General features: G+C 43.2%; 1 protein-coding gene across 4 annotated transcripts in view; it reads left to right on the forward strand.

The window, feature by feature from the left end:
- The window catches only part of ADGRG4 (adhesion G protein-coupled receptor G4), a 1,842,483-nt gene that overhangs the window by 297,643 nt on the left and 1,532,489 nt on the right, over positions 1-12,351 (forward strand). For 3 of the 4 annotated variants that reach the window (XM_078688599.1, XM_078688601.1, XM_078688598.1), the window contains exon 2: positions 7,615-7,706. In XM_078688599.1, coding sequence (XP_078544725.1) covers positions 7,631-7,706 — 76 coding nt within the window. In that variant the 5' untranslated portion in view covers positions 7,615-7,630. The remainder of the gene's footprint in view (positions 1-7,614; positions 7,707-12,351) is intronic. The other variant, XM_078688600.1, reaches the window with a different exon arrangement.

The raw sequence follows: 12,351 nt of genomic DNA on the forward strand, positions 1-12,351 counted from the left end.
AATTGTCAGATCATGCAGCAGATCTTGCATTATGATGCAAATATGGCAGAGTCATAATTTTAGAGAAAACATTTGCAAACTTGGATATTTTGCCATTCATGTTTGATCTGCTGTTGTGGAAAAAGGGAGAAGTGCTGATGACAGAAACTCCATGGCTCGGAGACAAATGGCTTGTGTTTCCACATTTTATCGCATTTGGTACATTCTGTGATTAGAAGCATATCCCACATTGTGAATAGATTTTAATGTCAATAACTCATTATAACCTTAAATAATCATGTGTATCCATTGGTTGATTAAACTGGGCAGTGAAATGCCAAACAAATACTAAAAATTGGGATGTCTGCACATTCTGGCCACACCTCTTGCTCCACCCACAGATCCAATCCCTGGGTTATTCCCGCCCTCTGATTCTCCACCCACTGTTCCCCTACTTTTTCCCCCCACTTCGACCACTGTATAAGACTCAGCAACCCTGGACCTGTGATGTGCTGCCGCTGCGGGCGCCGCATGTGCCACACATTTACGGTGCCAGGCTTCCGCATAAGGGAGCTGGCCATTATTGTATCCCTAAATGGGAGCATGTTGTCAGTTTGACATTGACTACACGTAGAGGGACTCAAAGTTTCTTTTAAAAAATATAGCTAACATTTGGACCTATACATTTTATTTTGTATAAATTAATTGAATGTGTGTAAAATTTAGCAATGCCCGGGTAATTCTAGTAAAGGGAGCACCCATTGGCAAATCACTAGTGTGTGTGATTGCTGCATTATTTATTACAAACTTTGACGTTGTGCTTTAACTTAGGATAAAAGTTATCATGCATTCTAGCACCAAGAAGCCAATATTGGTAAATATGTGTGCTACAAATAATCTCTAACATACACTATGCATACAGTATATTTAATCTGGTGCTTTAATCATAGGCTGTTTTAAAGTATTCTGATAAAAATCGAATCTTGCCGAAGATAGCCTTGATTGGTGTTGGATCGAGGACCCGGAAGTCTGCACACCTAGCAGACAGAGATAAAGCACCTTGTCAGAAAGTTTAGCGTTTTCCCTACAGGCGGTGTTTGTTGGCCTGTGGCAGGGTCAGTCACATGTCCTGGATTCCTGGCATTTAATTGAGTCTATCCCAGGTCTGCGCCCCAGTGTTTCTTGTGCCCCACCTGGCACACATAATGTCGGAGGATGGTGATGACGTTAACATTTCCCCCCCCCCCCAGGCCAATCACTATAAAACTATACGGGCTACTAGTATGGTTGTCATGTGACTCCTACACCTTGTAGTCCTTAGTCTTATGTAACAATTTCTATACAGTGATTTACACACATATTGATTGTCTCTGTGTAATGTGTGTGATGTAAAGTGCTCTGACACCCTACAATGGTATGGGTGGCGCTGTAAATCAAATTAAATGCATCTGAGAGAGAGTGGTTATGAAGACTTGGGGGCACAGTTAAAGGGTGGCAGTGAGGGAATCCATGGCAGAGGTGGTCATTGGGGGGCACTAACAAACATTAATGCACAGGACACCACCAGTGCTATGGCTGGCCCTGCCCTTGAGGCCAGTCTGCCTCACCCATAGGTACCTCCATGGGCCTTGTTTTAGCAGTAGTAGCTGCAACTCACCAGGGATTGGCAATGCAGGATTTGCACGCACACCAAACTAAGTTCGCAAACTTCACAGTCTCCCTGCTTCATTCACAAGCACTTTTAACATGTGCTGCCTGCTGTGGGGCCACTGGAATTAATTATGCAGCAAAGGATGACAACATTATGCCGTAGTGTTGACTAAATTATGCATTAAAAAAAAGGCTGCAGCGTAATGCAGTATATTTTCAGATATTTTATTATTTTGACATGTGTACACATGCTAACAGTCTCTGGAAAGATTTGCCTTATTAGTACCAGTGTAACATAGAAACGCAGCAGTGAGAAAGGTGACCAGTCAACCATTGCAATAGGTCATCCTCTACGCAGCAAAACAAATCACATTTTATATTAACTTTTGAGCTACAAACAATTTATTAGTTTAAATGGTCAGGTCATGCAGCAGATCTTGCATTATGAGGCAAATATGGCAGAGCCATAATTTTAGAGAAAACATTTGCAAACTAGGATATTTTGCCATTCATGTTTGATCTGCTGTTGTGGAGAAAGGGAGAAGTGCTGATGACAGAAAGTCCATGGCTCGGAGACAAATGGCTTGTGTTTCCACATTTTATCGCATTTGGTACATTCTGTGATTAGAAGCATATCCCACATTGTGAATAGATTTTAATGTCAATAACTCATTATAACCTTAAATAATCATGTGTATCCATTGGTTGATTAAACTGGGCAGTGAAATGCCAAACAAATACTAAAAATTGGGATGTCTGCACATTCTGGCCACACCTCTGGCTCCACCCACAGATCCAATCCCTGGCTTATTCCCGTCCTCTGATTCTCCGCCCACTGTTCCCCTACTTTTTTCCCCCACTTCGACCACTGTGTAAGACTCAGCATCCCTGGACCTATGATGTGCTGCCGCTGCGGGCGTCGCATGTGCCACACATTTACGGTGCCAGGCTTCCGCATAAGGAAGCTGGCCATTATAGTATCCCTAAATGTGAGCATGTTGTCAGTTTGACATTGACTACACGTAGAGGGACTCTAAATTTCTTTAAAAAAATATAGCTAACATTTGGACCTATACATTTTATTTTGTATAAATTAATTGAATGTGTGTAAAATTTAGCAATGCCCGGGTAATTCTAGTAAAGGGGGCACCCATTGGCAAATCACTAGCGTGTGTGATTGATGCATTATTTATTACAAACTTTGACATTGTGCTTTATCTTAGGATAAAAGTTATCATGAATTCTAGCACCAAGAAGCCAATATTGGTAAATATGTGTGCTACAAATAATCCCTAACATACACTATGCATACAGTATATTTAATCTGGTGCTTTAATCATAGGCTGTTTTAAAGTATTCTGATAAAAATCGAATCTTGCCGAAGACAGCCTTGATTGGTGTTGGATCGAGGACCCGGAAGTCTGCACACCTAGCAGACAGAGATAAAGCACCTTGTCAGAAAGTTTAGCGTTTTCCCTACAGGCGGTGTTTGTTGGCCTGTGGCAGGTTCAGTCACATGTCCTGGATTCCTGGCATTTAATTGAGTCTATCCCAGTTCTGCGCCCCAGTGTTTCTTGTGCCCCACCTGGCACACATCATGTCGGAGGATGGTGATGACGTTAACATATTGCCCCCCCCTGGAAAAATGTCTGCAGACGCCCATGCCGCCGGATATCCCCTAACGGGGCAGCGAGACACGTGCCAGGTACCCGGGCGAGCACCATTAAATTAGGAACCGCAGCGTCCCATGTGATCTGGACACGCCAACATGAATCTGCAAAAAAATGTATCTTCCTTGATAATTCAAATATCCATAAAATATCCTTGTAATGGTATGGACTCACCCCATAGCCTGTTGTTCCTATATAAGGCTTCATTCATTTTACTTACCTCAAATACTTCTTGGAAAATTCATTTTAATTTAGCCGCCGAGTCAAAACACACCCACATTCTTCCTTCCAACTATCTCTCCCCATTCTTGCTTGCCATCTAGAGCGTCATTCATGTTTTTCTTATACCATCTATCTCTACGGCACTTAGAATAATGCCCTTTGTGAGCAGATAGTTTACGAATCACTTTCCACACTGGAAAGTCATTATTGTTTGCCATGTGATTCTGATCATCAAATCTGTAACATTTTCTAAGGATCTAAGGAATTTGTTTTACATCAGACTGCTGTTTCTGATCACTCACTTCTACTTGCTTGTTGTTTGTACTTCATCATCCTCACTTCCTCTTTATTAACATTGACTGAGGTGTGAGCCCTGGGCAAGCAACAACCACATTCCCTTGCAGGGTAAACAACAAAAAGTCACTAAATTAAGCTGTGACTAACCCTGGGTAACTTGGCACAAAAAGTAGCCAGGAATCACTTAGAGGCAATGTGTAAAGTATTTCTGCAGCACACAAACGTAATAAAGTGAATACACAACACACAAAAAATCCCACACCAGTTTAGAAAAGCAGAGTATATTTTAATCAATTATATGACACCAAAACAATAAATATCCAATCAGTAAAACTGGAGTTACGAATTTTGAAAGTTTTTAATAAAAACTAGTGCAAACACATCTATTCGCACAAGACCGAGTCAGTCGAAAAATGTGGAGCCTGGTTCGGATACAAGAAGTTGGATTAGGCCCGGTCAGCGATTACCTTTGGGTTTAGAAGAAATTTTGAGAAAAACTTTCTGAGAGGGTAAAGCTCAGCTGAACAAGGCTGCAGGAGATGTCCGAAGAGGGAGTGTCTTCGTCAGGGAACCCTTACTCAAAGCAGCTGTGAAGATTTCTATGTTCAGACTTCAGAAGCTGAAAATCTCCAGCGGGATGAGGCAGAATGCTGTAGCTGAAGGCAGTTCCACAAGGCTGGATATACCTTTGGCGAAGGACCGCTGAACAGGATTTGCTGCTGCAGAGAAGAACATAGTGGGAATAGCTGCAATGTCAATTCGGCCGGCGAAACGCCTCAGATGGATAAGCGAGCAAGTTGATTCTGATATCCTGTTGGTTCACTTTTTTGGTCAAAAACTTTTTAACTCCTCGGTTTAGAGATTTGGCCATCTGGGCACCTTTAGCACCACACCCAAGGGTCCAGGACTGCTGTGACACCACTTGGGGTTCAGAACTCACTGAAGCTGGGTCCACCTGTGGGTTCAAGATGGTGGGAACCTTTGATGTCTCTGTGGCTCTGAGCATGAGACCAGCAATTTAGACCCGGGTTCAGGTGAACATGCAGGGATTGACCGCAGGGCTGGCTTCTGATGGTTAAAGGCAGGCCCCAGGCAGGAAAGAAGTCCTTCCAGGCACAGCACAGTAGGTCACAGAAGCAGGCAGTCCTCTGAGAGTCTTTCCGCAGGTCCATTAGTGAACTTAAGAGTAGGTCTAAATGCCTTTTTTGTATAGCGTAGTGCCCTTCCGCTGGAAGGAGAGTGAAGCTGCTAGAGATGTTCTTTGGTGTTCTTGGACCTTCCTGATTCCCCTGCCCTGGCTCTAAGCTGGTTTCAGTGACAATGTGGAGTTCCTTTGTGTGAAGGCAGAGCACACCCTATTCAGTTGCAGGTGGCGCTGTGCTCCGCTCTGCCCCCCATCCTGGCAGCAGATGGCCCATTTAGGCACCCAAAACCTCTCTATTGTGTGACTGTGTGGGAAGAATTCACAAAGTCTAACTGTCAGTTACACCCAGTGCTGTGACCCAAGACAGGCTGCAGGCACAAAAGTGCTAAAGGCAAGCAAAAACCAAAATTACAAAAGTGGCATTTCAAAAATTTTAATTTAATATCCGACTTCACGATTAAAGAAGATTTTTGATTACAATTTCATAGATATCAAACATGAACTGGATACCTGTTCCCAATCACAAGTTAGCACTTATTAAATGTAATAAAGCAACCAAATGTTAACCCTTGGTACAGATGGGCCTCCCAGTTATGAAAAACGAATTTAGGAGTTTTTCACTACCAGAACAGGTAAAAGTTAAAAATACATATCCAAACTTTTAATTACAATTCACCCTGCCCTATGTGCTACCTAGGGATTACTTTAGGGGTTCCTTATATGCAGTAAAATGGGAGTTTAAGGCTTGGTGAGGGGGTTATATAGCCAAGGAGCATTGGCAGTTTAAAACTGCATTCAGTTCCAATGCAGCCTTGGTGCATCTTTTAAGGTGCTGCTTAAGTGGGTGGCACAATAAGTGTTTCCTGCCCACTGGTAGCCTTTAATTCACAAGACCTGAGTATAAGGCCTACCAGTCTATAAGGGTCTTATAAGCAAATTAAAATTGCCAACCAGGTGTAAGCCAATCAAACCAGGTTTAGGGATGTGAGGAAAAGCACTTTAGTACTGGTTAGCAGTGGTAAATTTCACAGAGTCCTAAGGCCAACAAATACCATTTTCAGCACACAAATGGAGGTAAGTAGGCAAAACATTTGGGGGAAGACCACCCTAAGGCTGACAGGTCTAACACTGCCAGAAAACAAAGACTGCTGTTATGAACTGATGGAGTCTCTACACTGCTTTCACCTGCGTAAAGACTCCCGGGTAGGAATGTATATGCATCATTTTCCCCAAGTGTTGAAGTCGCTTCCCAGGAAAATCTTGATGCGGAAGACAGAGTGTTACCCCAACACTTATGACTACCTCTTTCAAAATGGTTTATGCTGCCTAAGAGTTGTGACAGCGTGTTTCAAACTAGGGCGACACCAGCCTCCACAGATGGCCTGTACGTTTTAATATGGTATACACGCTCAATTAAAATCAAGAATGAAAAGTATCTTAGATCAAGTGCACTAAGATCATAAAAGATGGTAAGTACTGAGATGATAACCTATAGCACTGTGTTGTTGAATCTGATTGGCACCTATATTATTCAAATCTTAAGCCTTTCCAACTTGCAGCCTCAACAAGTCCCATGCAGCCATCCATGTTGGTAAGATCTTGTTTGTCGCTTATGCTCCAGGCCAGCAAATCTTAAGGGATGTTTGTGTTGAGGTATTGTTCTTAAAGCATATCTTTACATGTATGCTTATTGTAGTGAAATGCAGTAAGACCTCACCTTCACTGATTCACTCCAAAAGACTGAACGTTTTCCAGTTAATCTCCTCCTCCACATATTCCACACAGATCAGCTTCAGATCCTCCTCTAAACCCTAGCATCTTCTGAGTTATTTTAAATTGTATCATCATCTCCTATCTTAAATTCTCTTCTTCAAGACACTAAAATCATGCTATGTAAAATTAATGCCTTTTGATTCACTTGGTTATAGCCATGTGCTTCCTAGCTTTGTGATGGTCACTTGAGGTAAGGCAGATGCATTAAATGGTTGTGCAAGTGGGAGGTCATGGCTAAATATTGAAACATTTGCCAAGTTCAGGATATCAACCAACTGGCGTTACAGAGAAGCATCCCTATGCCGAGGCCACAACGTTGGCTGTTTTTGGCATTGGATCATATGTCTGAAAAAGCGAATTTTGGAACTGTGATTTAGATTTGCAAGTATCCTCCCACTCAGACACATTGTTCCTGCCCATACACCTTGCTCAGCATCTCGAGGGCTAATAACTCAGATTAACAAACATTGCTTGTCCTATCTGTCAGGTTCTAGGTGGATAAAGTTACCTATCAATCTTCTCCTACTGGAGAACCATATTACTTTTGCAGGCAACTTAAAACACATGTCCACCCCTTCACATGTACAACAGGGTTGCCTTCAGAGACTGGACACCATTTGGTAAACGTACACTTTATACATTTTGGAATCAAACATCAATCAACCGTCTACACTAAGTTCCGTGTTCACTGCTGCACCTTAACATGTATCCAGATTTAGGTTTTTCTTCACTAAGTGCCTTTTAAGAATCCTGCCCTCAGTGCCAATTTAATATATGTGAAAAAGTGTGAATTGGGCTGATGATGGTAATGTCTCATGCTAAGGCTAAAGTGGTGAAAAGAATTCACTGTCATATTTAATACTTTCTTTTCTTTTTCAGAAGACAAGTTAATGAAATGATGAAGCAGATCACATCAAGATGTTTACTGTTTGCCATTCTCTACTGCTTGATTTGTATGGCAGAGAAACCAGGTATTTGAGAAAATAGTATAAGATTTGGAAGATCAAAAATGGTCTTGTTGTTTACAAGTCTTGTGCAAAACCAGCTTTGCAAATAATATTTTAGTTACCAAACGATTACATCATCAATAAACTTTATTCGTTTTATACATAAAACCATAAAAGTCATACAAACATCAATAAAAACAACTTCCAGGTTACAGAATGATAATTAAAATACATCCCAAATCATCTAAACATGAGATAAAGCTACTGAATAGCAATACAAAAGTTAATCGCAGCTTGCCCTTAATCTGATTGCGACCTGTAAAAAGTTAAGGGTGTACAAAACAGTTTCCTTAGATAGAATTTGTAAAAAAATAAAAGCTGGTCTCACCCTCCTAAAATCCACTTTTTTGAGAATGAGGATAATAAATGACTTTCTAGGAACAGCATAAAAAGTGCAAAACATTAAAAAGTGCATCATATCCTGAGGAGACTCACTTTCGCAGCCGCAGGACATGAGGCACTGCCCTCTGTGAGAACCACGAGGATGTGCCAAAAGATAGTGAAAGAGGTCGAGTAGGATAAGTAAATATGCCAATACTGATATATGCTGATGAACCAATATCACAACTTTCAATAAATGTCTTGATTACTATGGAACGCTTGTAAAGGCAAACTCGTATATATAGGTGCTAGCAATTACTGGTTAATGAAAGTCCCTCCTACCTTATTGGTGGGAAACAGTTTTTTTGAGTTCCACTATATCGATGTTCCAGTAAAATGCCCACTCCATTATGCTATGGGCTGTGGTTGAAATAAGCAAAATGCACGCCAATACGTAGATATTTGGTGAAGCGCGCAAAGAAAAGAAGCACACACACACACACACACACTACACACACACATATATATATATATATATATATATATATATATATATATATATATATATATATATATATATATATATATCCAAACGAGTTTTCCCACACCTCTCTGATGCACCCCAGCCGGTAGCACTCCAAAGGACGGGAAACGGACACTAAATGTCGTGGTAGAAGCAGGTCTTTATTAGCTTACAGCTTATGTCAGGTCAGACGCGTTTCGAATAACAAGGTATTCTTTTTCAATTGACTAAACACAGTCCGCTTTCTGTTTTTATACTCTGTTTTTTTGTATTTGTGATGCTTTCAGCCCCCAGCATGTGATTAGTGAACATAGAGGAAATACTATACAGCCATGAATGCTGTGATATTATGGATTGTAACACATTGTATTATCTGGCACACATATTTTGCAACATATCTCCAATATATGGCACATTTGTTATTTTGCATGCACATATCACAAGGCAATATAGTTTGTAGCTTGAATGCTGTTGATAATTGCCCTTAATGAGCCTCTAAGTAGATAAGCTCAGTATGAACTGCTTATATTGGATCATTGTGCACGTATGTATGTATATATATATATATTCACTGAAAAAACCATAGGTTATAGACCATATATAGTTAGGAATTAGCATTTACAAAACCTTGAAAATTCACTGAAAAAACCATAGGTTATAGACCATATATAGTTAGGAATTAGCATTTAGAAAACCTTATTTTACTCACACAAAACCATTGAAATTCCATATATAGTTAGTTGCACTAACTATATATCGCGCACCCGCAATCCACTGCTGATGATGTCACATATTACATCATTCATGACATGGTCAGTGACATCACTGATGACATCACTGATGACATCTCAAATGACATCACTGATGACATCATCTAGTGTCTGTGTGTTTTTGTAAAGTTTAAATACGTTTTACATATTGAAGAATGACTGGATGTATGGAAGACTGAGTGTGTGTGTGGCTGGCTGGGAGATGTGTGACTCTGTGCATATCAATGTGTACTTGTATCAGTGATTGTATAAGAGAGTAAGTATGTGTTAGTATATGTGTGAAAAGTATGGTGTTCTGTGTTTAACTATAGATGAGGAAATCGAAGTGTGATTGATTCTTCACAGGACTGACTAAGTGTATGAGTGCATATGATAGTGTTCTAATAATAACTGACTGTATGTATGAGTAATTGTATGGGTGAATGAGTGAATGTGTGTGTAGACGTATGAATCAGTGAGTGCGTATGTAGTAACTGGTATTGGTGTGTCATGATGTCATCAGTGATGTCATTTGAGATGTCATCAGTGATGTCATTTCAGATGTCATTAGTGATGTCATCAGTGATGTCACTGAAGTATGGTGTTGTGTTTAACTGTATAGATGAAGAAATGGAAGTGTGATTGATTCTTTACAGGACTGACTTGGTGTGTGAGTAACTCCATGGATGAGTGGCAGTGTGTGACTGTCTGCATAGGTGTATGAGTGCATATGATAGTGTTGTAATAATAAGTGACTGTATGTATGAGTTATTGTATGGGTGAATGAGTGAATGTGTGTGTAGACGTAGGAATCAGTGAGTGCGTATGTAGTAACTGGTATTGGTGTGTCATGATGTCATCAGTGATGTCATTTGAGATGTCATCAGTGATGTCATCAGTGATGTCATTTGAGATGTCATCAGTGATGTCATCAGTGATGTCACTGACCATGTCATGAATGATGTAATATGTGACATCATCAGCAGTGGATTGCGGGTGCGCGATATATAGTTAGTGCAACTAACTATATATGGAATTTCAATGGTTTTGTGTGAGTAAAATAAGGTTTTCTAAATGCTAATTCCTAACTATGGGGCCGATTAGGATGGCGGACGGAAATGGGTACTGTCCGCCATGGTGGGGGAAATTTTACACCCGGCTGCGCCGCGGAGAAACCGCGGTTGGGATTAGGATATTCATGTCACGAAACTCCGACCGCGGCGGACGGATCACAACCAACACCGTCCGCGGTGGACGGAACACAACCAAGTCCGTCCGCGGCGGACGGAGTCCAATGAACAACCACTGCCGCGGACGGAAATGACCGCGGAAAATAAAACATGTACCGCCATCCCTGAGAATACTCCGCGGCCGCAATTAGGATAAATCCGCCCGTACAACGGAACTCACAGCCATCCACGTCCGCGGCGGAAACAATGCAACGAGAACCACAGCATCAGGGCGGAAGGCCAACACGCACAACATCCCTAGCGCCTAACAAATGTATGAAAGTGCACCGCAAGTCATAAGCAAACATACGAACATTGACAAGGCCCCCCCCCCAGCCCAAGCCACCATGACACGTCCCAATTATCCAATAATGCACACAAGTCAACACGCCCACCTACCACCTGACTCGCAACAACCATTGAGACACGACTACAAAAAGACACCCCCACACAACCACAATCCCTTGCACCACAGCATTGCTGCCAGCAAGAGGGCCATTCGAGACACTGCTAACTCACATAAAATCACATAGAAGACACCCACCCACCACCCTACCACACAAACACCCACCACACAAATCCTACACATCACACACCACACACCTGCACCTCCCAACTCACTCAACTCACACACTGAGCACCACACACCATGGCACCCAAAAAAAAACCCAAATTCACGGAGACAGAGTTGCGGGTAATGGTAGATGAAATTATCCGTGTGGAGCCCAACATCTTCGGGGCCCAAGTCCAGCAGACGACCGTGGCGCAAAAGAACCACATGTGGGACAGGATCGTCACTCGTGTGAATGCGTCGGGGACTGTGCCGAGGACCAAGCACGACATTCAGAGGCGGTGGCATGACCTTAAGACCAGGGTCAAGGGCATCCAAGCGAAAAACCACGCCAGAGCCAATCTTACTGGCGGTGGCACACCCCCGGAGCCCATACCCTACACCGATTGGGAGGAGAAGGTGCTGGTGATACTACACCCAGAGAGCCTAGACGGCCTTGACGAAGGAGAAGAGACTGGTGAGTACAAACCAAGCACCACGATCAGCACGACATGGTCAGGCTCACACAACTGAGATTAAACATCCCCCACGCCCCAAACCATGCACGTCGGACACCAACACACTAACATGTCCATGGCTCCCAACAGGCCCCCATGTGCACGGGGAGGGTGGTGGTGGTGGTGGCGGTGGTGGAGGGTGGGGTGTGTGAGAGGCCCAAACTACAACTCCCAACAGGCCCCCATGTGCACGGGGAGGGTGGTGGTGGTGGAGGGTGGGGTGTGTGAGAGGCCCAAACTACAACTCCCAACAGGCCCCCATGTGCACGGGGAGGGTGGTGGTGGTGGAGGGTGGGGTGTGTGAGAGGCCCAAACTACAACTCCCAACAGGCCCCCATGTGCACGGGGAGGGTGGTGGTGGTGGAGGGTGGGGTGTGTGAGAGGCCCAAACTACAACTCCCAACAGGCCCCCATGTGCACGGGGAGGGTGGTGGTGGTGGAGGGTGGGGTGTGTGAGAGGCCCAAACTACAACTCCCAACAGACCCCCATGTGCACGGGGAGGGTGGTGGTGGTGGTGGAGGGTGGGGTGTGTGCGACAGGAAACAGAAATGTCTACAAATCAATGTAACCATGTACTGTCCACATTACTGACCAGCTCGATCTTGTCCCTCAGGTGATCGTCAACTGACTGGGGAAAGCAGTACCCGGCCGCCAGCCTCGCCTCCCACACCTACAGGACTCTCTGCCGACGACGACACAGGCAGCTCCGGGGCGGAGG

Source organism: Lissotriton helveticus, chromosome 4_1, assembly GCF_964261635.1.
Source record: "Lissotriton helveticus chromosome 4_1, aLisHel1.1, whole genome shotgun sequence".
Classification (NCBI taxonomy): Eukaryota; Metazoa; Chordata; class Amphibia; order Caudata; family Salamandridae; genus Lissotriton; species Lissotriton helveticus.